At 38.3% G+C, this 6,526-nt stretch overlaps 3 protein-coding genes across 5 annotated transcripts in view; 1 reads left to right on the top strand and 2 right to left on the bottom strand.

The window, feature by feature from the left end:
* pnkd (PNKD metallo-beta-lactamase domain containing) overlaps positions 1 to 818 on the bottom strand; it is a 10,925-nt gene extending 10,107 nt beyond the window's left edge. The window contains exon 1 of the mRNA XM_020621186.1: positions 544 to 818. Coding sequence (XP_020476842.1) covers positions 544 to 785 — 242 coding nt within the window. The 5' untranslated portion in view covers positions 786 to 818. The remainder of the gene's footprint in view (positions 1 to 543) is intronic.
* A 44-nt stretch (positions 819 to 862) lies between these two features.
* LOC109972378 (protein lifeguard 3) lies at positions 863 to 5,613 on the top strand. 3 transcript variants are annotated; one of them, XM_020621188.1, is made up of 11 exons: positions 863 to 1,351; positions 1,461 to 2,373; positions 2,468 to 2,535; positions 2,696 to 2,760; positions 2,862 to 2,915; positions 3,048 to 3,098; positions 3,204 to 3,243; positions 3,475 to 3,512; positions 3,631 to 3,718; positions 4,067 to 4,348; positions 5,040 to 5,613. In XM_020621188.1, the coding sequence occupies exons 2-11, from the start codon at positions 2,109 to 2,111 to the stop codon at positions 5,187 to 5,189; spliced, it is 1,101 nt and encodes a 366-aa protein (XP_020476844.1). In that variant the 5' UTR covers positions 863 to 1,351; positions 1,461 to 2,108; the 3' UTR covers positions 5,190 to 5,613. The 3 variants fall into 3 exon arrangements, with proteins under 3 accessions (XP_020476844.1, XP_020476845.1, XP_020476846.1); XM_020621189.1 differs by having other exon boundaries at positions 863 to 1,599; positions 2,095 to 2,373; XM_020621190.1 differs by having other exon boundaries at positions 863 to 2,373; positions 4,067 to 4,162; positions 4,295 to 4,348.
* A 99-nt stretch (positions 5,614 to 5,712) lies between these two features.
* dars1 (aspartyl-tRNA synthetase 1) overlaps positions 5,713 to 6,526 on the bottom strand; it is a 29,050-nt gene continuing 28,236 nt past the window's right edge. Inside the window, 2 exon segments of the mRNA XM_020621191.1 lie at positions 5,713 to 6,157; positions 6,279 to 6,417. Of these exon segments, the coding sequence (XP_020476847.1) occupies positions 6,066 to 6,157; positions 6,279 to 6,417 (231 nt within the window). The 3' untranslated portion in view covers positions 5,713 to 6,065.

Genomic DNA, 6,526 nt, shown 5'->3' with positions numbered 1-6,526 from the left:
CAGAGGATCCCCAAATGCAGGTGTGAAAAACTTGTTGCATCATTCCCAAAAAGACTCATGGCTGATTAGCTCAAAAGGCTGCTTCTACTAAATACTGAGCAAAGGGTCTGAATACTTATGACCATGTGATATTTCAGTTTTTCTTTTTTAATAAATCTGCAAAAATGTCAAATTCTGTGTTTTTCTGTCAATATGGGGTGCTGTGTGTACATTAATGAGGAAAAATGAACTTAAATGATTTTAGCATATGGCTGCAATATAACAAAGAGTGAAAAATTTAAGGGGGTCTGAATACTTTCCGTACCCACTGTATATGCCGAATAAATCAGTCTATTGTCAACCGAGAAAAGGCCTTAGACAAAAATTTCATGAGTAGTATTTTTGACAATCACCAACTCAATTTTAATTTGACAGATATTTGATTATAATTTGGTGGGACGGCCTTCAATAATAACGGCTGGATGTGGCTAAGGTACGCTATCGAGAATCACCACCATGACAACAAAAAACTGCCTTTAATTATGAAGGTCATATTTTACTCACGCGATTCGGAACAATGGCTTCTCCGTGCGAGCCATTGTCCTGCTCAACAATTTCCCCCAAAACAACTGAGCTGAACGTCTGTAGCGAACACATAAACATAAGAAACAGAAGAAGGATGCGGCAGCAAACAACGTAATCATCAAGTCAGGAAGCGCCATAGTACACTGAGCACAACGCAATGACGTGTCAAGCGACACGCCAAACCCGGAAGCGAGGAGATAAAACGAACGGATCATGACCATAGATCGTATTATTAAAGATAATAGATGCCTTATGCACATATCTATGAATATGGAGCTTTCATACTACATCCATGATTAAAAACTGGGTTGTGTCATTACTGCAACACTAGCTACTCTGTACTACTATTACTACTACTACTACTACATATAAGTACTAGTTATAATACCCTTAATAATTACACATTTAGCATCACTTGTTTTTCCCTTATCATAGCAGGGCCTAATTAACCGAAATTTTACACTGTCTTCCCGAAAAGTAAACGTTGTGGTTGTGTCAAACATATAAATAAATAAACAAACAAATAAATAATTCAGGATGTACTGCTTGACTGTGACATAGCTCCACAGTTATTTATTAATCGTGTTTGATAGCTGTCAGGATGGGATCCAGCCAGGACAATACACAGTACACTGTAGGCTATAGGCCTACTGTTTAACACGTGGGTCAGTGTAGACAAAAGATATAATAAAAACTATGTTTTAAGGGTGACTGCTTAAAAAAACAAAGCAATTCATTCTTGGGTGTAGTGTTATCCATTATCTAACTGAATGGTTTTAATACACAGGTAGATATACAAAACAGTTTGTGAGCATTTTCTACTTTTAATTTGTAGTTTTATTATATTTTTATTATTTTGAATAGGAGCATGACCAAGACTATCCATGTTTTTTCAGACACACCACTTAACCGTGTGAGTTTCAGTGACTGTATCCTATTACAAAGCTGACATCCCCTGTGGTGCATGTCTGAAAACCTCCAAGGAGAACTAGGACTGAAGGGCGCAGAGCTCCCATTTTAGGCTAAAGCCGCCAGGTAAGTACATTTCTTTCTTTTCATTTTTTTTTGTTTATGTTTATTCTGTTTATGATGAAAGTATTTTTTCAAATTAGAACAATGAACATTCAGAGTCTGAATTGTGTTTTTGTTTCCTAGACATTTCTACTATGAATACGTTGTTTTATATGGTGTATTTATTTGTAACAAGCACAGACATGGCTTTTCCCCAGCAGATAATAAATATCAAATTTTGGTTTGCTTCATTGTGGGTTTAAGTGTGTGTGTGTGTGTAGCTTTTTCACAGTAATAAAATAACCAGATTCTATTTATTAAGTGTGACAGTGAAAAGCAGGATACATAATAACTGATCTGATAACCTTTTTTTAACATAGTGAATAGACACGAGTACAAGCTATGGGTATGTTTACCTTTATGTAATATAATCTCTTGTCAATATATGTGGTACCCCGAATACATTACATGTGCAGTACAAGTCTGATGTAACTGGCCAACTGCTATTCTCTCCTAAAGGTGATCTGGCAAAAATGATGATGTCAAAAATAGACAGGCCACCACCTTATGAGGATGCCCTGCACCATTCTAAGTTTGAAAACTACCCCCACCAGCCACAACATGGCTCTCCTCTTCCACCACCTCCATCTTACAGCCCCAGTCCTGGCCCGCCTGGCTACTGGGCCCAGGAGGCCGTCTACCCACAGGCTGGCATGTGGGCAACTCCAATGTTTTCTCCAGCTGCGATGCCTAACACAATACCGACTCTGTCTGCTGGAGTGCCTGTTTCCAACCCAGGTTCTGAGGAAATAACACAGGACTTAAGTAAATCACAGCCCACATTATATTTAGATTAGTATAAATCACCACTTCACTGTTCCCAATTCTGCAGGAGACATGGAGGATTTTCTGAGCTCCCAGTGGGAAAGCACATCTATTCGGCATGCCTTCATCAGAAAGGTAAGGATTTTTACCATTTGTCATACCACACACAGAGCCTTAAACGGAGTGTTTTTGTTGTTCGGCGTGCCAGTGACAATCATATTAATCTCATCTACATCCCACTGATATGTTTTCTTGTGTGCTCAACAGAACTTCTTGGTCTTGTGTTTGTGGGCAGGTTTACTTAATTTTAGCAGCACAGCTTGGCGTCACTTTTTCAGTAGTCGCTGTCTTTACGTTTGTGTAAGTGTCACTATTCAAACCAGTACATTATTCCATCCAACTGCTTAATGTATTTGTTGGAGGATACTCCTGAGTGATCCCTTATATCTGTGTTTTCACAGTGAGCCAGTGAGGCAGTTCGTCATCAGATACCCTGGCATCTACTGGGCATCTTTGTGAGTTATACTCTAAAAACAAAACAAATATTAAAAAAAAGCACAAAAAGAGAAATTGTCCTTTATTGTGCTATTATTCTCATGGCATGCTGTTCTATACAGTACCAGTCAGAGTGATTTCTCTTTCTGTAGTGCGGTTTATTTTGTGGTGTACTGCATTCTCATCTGCTGCAAACAGCCGAGGTAAGCATGACCCTGGCCCGTGTGAATAAGTTAGATAATAGTTTTATTAATGTTAATGTTTAAATATTCACAACTGGTAATATATTCATCACAAATATTGTTTAGGAGGCGTTTTCCATGGAACTGTGTACTGCTGGGAATATTTGTAAGTATTGTTTGTTAGGTTATGAATCAGAAGTCAGTGTGGGTTATGATCCAGCACCTCTATATGGCAAAACTAAGAACATTGTCAGGAGTTAGAGAATATTTGAGTTGACTTGAGAAGTAAAACAAAACAAAGGCAGGCACAAAAATAAATAAATAAATAAATAAAAATAAGTAGGCTGGAACCCACTTTGCCCTCAGTGACACACTGTCTTCATGTTTTATCTCATAGACTGTTGCTATGTCTTACATGGCTGGAACTGTTTCGAGGTTTGTTTTCTGGCTCCAACTCAGGCATTACACAAACACAATACATTTGCATAATGATGTGTTAGACGCCGTGACATTATTTCATGTTTTTGTTTTAATCACTATATGTATCTTACAGCTATTATGAAACAAAAGCAGTGTTTCTCGCCATGGGAATGACAGCAGTAGTTTGTGTAGCTGTCACAATCTTCTGCTTCCAAACCAAGGTAGGAGATGTAAACTGTGTGTGGCTCTGTAGCTCAGCACACTGTGGCTTCTCAGAGGATGCCTTTGTTGTGAGTGTAAAAGAACGCCATTGTCTTGCATTACAATGAGACACAGAGTTCCATTAAATATTTATAACATTTTAGGAAAAGATGTGAATCCAACTTCTCTGTTTGATGCAAGTCAAGATGAATAAGTTACATTTTTGGCCGATGCATGACACAGCTACTTCATTTATTTAAAAAAAATTACTTATGATTTGCTTTCAAATCACTGCGACTGCTCTTTCATGTGGTTTGAAGTCTATTAACTTCACTTTCATCCTGTTAATACCTTGTTTCTCATCACAGGTGGACTTCACCTCCTGCGGGGGATTTCTCTGTATTGCTGCTGTTTTGCTCATGATCATTGGGGTGGTTACAGCCATCGTCCTCTCCTTTCAATATGTGAGGACTCTGGTCAAATCCTTTAATTTATTCTCTCTACTCGTGTTTCTCAGTGTAAGGAGTAGCACCTCAGTAGGGTGTATCTCTGTGACTGATTTCACATTCAAAGGCCTTTCTGTGGTCACTCAACAGGTCCCTTGGCTGCATATGCTCTACGCTGCAATTGGAGCCATTGTTTACACTCTGGTGAGTCTACATGACTTTAAGGGGAACATTTGAACTTGACATTACAAAATTATTGTCAAATAAGAGGCAAAATTGTTCTACGTAGTAGCCTGAAATACACAATTTTTCACTGGACCTATTGACTGTAGACCATATTTTAAACAAGCTGACAACTAATGCTCAGCTCATCAAATTATGTGATATAAATTTATGGTAAATTAATGTTTTAGTCTGAGAGCGGAGTGTCCGAAATGATCACCACATAGGTTGCCATTTTGCAGAGATGTTCAGTCTTTAATGACATATCCTAATGATTTAGGTGATATATTGACTTTTCCTCTAGTGCCACGAAGTGCACGTTTCACAGTCTTAGATGAACTGCCATAAAATGATACAGGATGAACTGTAATAACTTTGGTTATCCCTAAACTTTTCATCTAGCACCATCACGAGGACAGATTGTCCAAAGTTTGATCCTAGGCTTATGATCAAATTAATTAAAAACTGATGTTACCATGCTAACATGCCGAGGTAAGAAGGTAAACATTAAACCTGCTCAACGTAGGATGTTCTGATTTGGAATTAACAAGCTAAAAGTTTGTTTTGCCAGATGTGAAAATCTGGTTTTTAAATCCTCATTGCACTCAAACTAACTCATGTTACTTCTATCACAACTGAAGGTTCTTTTGTCCTCTCTCTCTCTCTCTGTTAGTTTTTAATATACAACACCCAGCTTCTTATTGGAAACCGGGAACTGGCCATCAGCCCTGAGGAGTACATCTACGGAGCTCTCTCCCTTTACGTTGACATTGTTCACATCTTCCTCTTCATCCTCCAAGTCAGTGGAAATGTGAATGAATAAGCCCATGGTTATAACATGTTGTCAGTTGAAGACTTTGTGCTTGCATAGTGCTACATGCACATGTGTGTAAGTTAGGATGCATGATTACCAACTATCAATGTTGAAATTCTTATGTTAACAGCACTTTGATTTGCATGGCTTGAAGCAGGGCAGTGGATTTAAGGCTTTTTATTTTTATCCAAGTGTGAATGAGAGCGACACTAAAGCTTTGCATTCTGTATAGTTGTAATTAAACATTTTCCCTTTTTAGTTTTAGGAAGTGGCATTTTAGCAGATCCAGAGAAAATGTACATAGTCTGACATATTACCTCTGTAAAACTTAATCATTAATGAATTAACAGGCAAAACAGTGGGATCCTTACTAAGAGGAACTAAAAAAAAGACAAATGATCATTAGTTTTTTTTTTTTTATTGTGTGTTTAGCTTTATTAATTCCTTACAAAACACCTGTAAATACAGGCATAATGCTGGAGATCACAATCATTAGTCCATGTCTGTGCTGGTTGTATGAGGGACTTATCTGTATTAAAGTATCTCTAAAACATCTCCATAGAAAAGAACTCAGACAAACACTGCCTCATTGGTTAAGAGAGGGATTCAATCTGTACAGGTTTCCAGCGAATTCTTTAAATTGCTGGCCAACTCTTCTTTCTCTTTAATGTATCTGTTATTTGTTGCTGTTAGACAATTATGCACATCAATCAATAAAGTTCCCCCTACTGTTGGAACTGATTTATTCTTTCATATTCAAGGTTAATAGTAGTGGCACATCAGAGTCATAGGGGGGCACTAGCTCCTATATCGTCTCCTTTTCTGGGTTAACACATCTGTCTGTTAGTTCAGTAATGACTGGGGTTTGCCCAGGTGCTGGAGGATTCAAGGGGTCAGGCGTTTGGGGTCACGTGGGAACATGGAGGTCTGACGTACATTGTGAAGACCAAGGTACAACATGCAGACTCTCTCCAGGCCTAAGAAGGACGACAGTTCAGTCACTTGACAAATCCCTATGTCTGCCATATTCACATACAACATATTTTGATATACTACTAATATGATACGGATATACCCTTAAAAACATCAATTCCTTACCAATGCCTCCGCCGCCGTGTGGGGGAGCGCCATACCGGAAGGAGTCAATGTATGCCTTGATCTTCTCCAGATCTGTGGTATCATAAAAAGAAAGTAGTTCAGTTGTGAAATATGTGTAATAACTTTAAACCTTTAAAAGCTTGCTTCCAACATTTACAATCCACAAATCCAACACATTTCCTGATGTTGCAATTTCCACTGATCAACAACAGAGGGAGACAGAAAACACTTAATGTCCTGTTGTGCTC

This window comes from Monopterus albus, unplaced genomic scaffold (assembly GCF_001952655.1).
Source record: "Monopterus albus unplaced genomic scaffold, M_albus_1.0 scaffold254.1, whole genome shotgun sequence".
Classification (NCBI taxonomy): domain Eukaryota; kingdom Metazoa; phylum Chordata; class Actinopteri; order Synbranchiformes; family Synbranchidae; genus Monopterus; species Monopterus albus.
The sequence above is the reverse complement of the archived record's forward strand: the minus strand, read 5'-3'. Positions and strand labels throughout refer to the sequence as shown.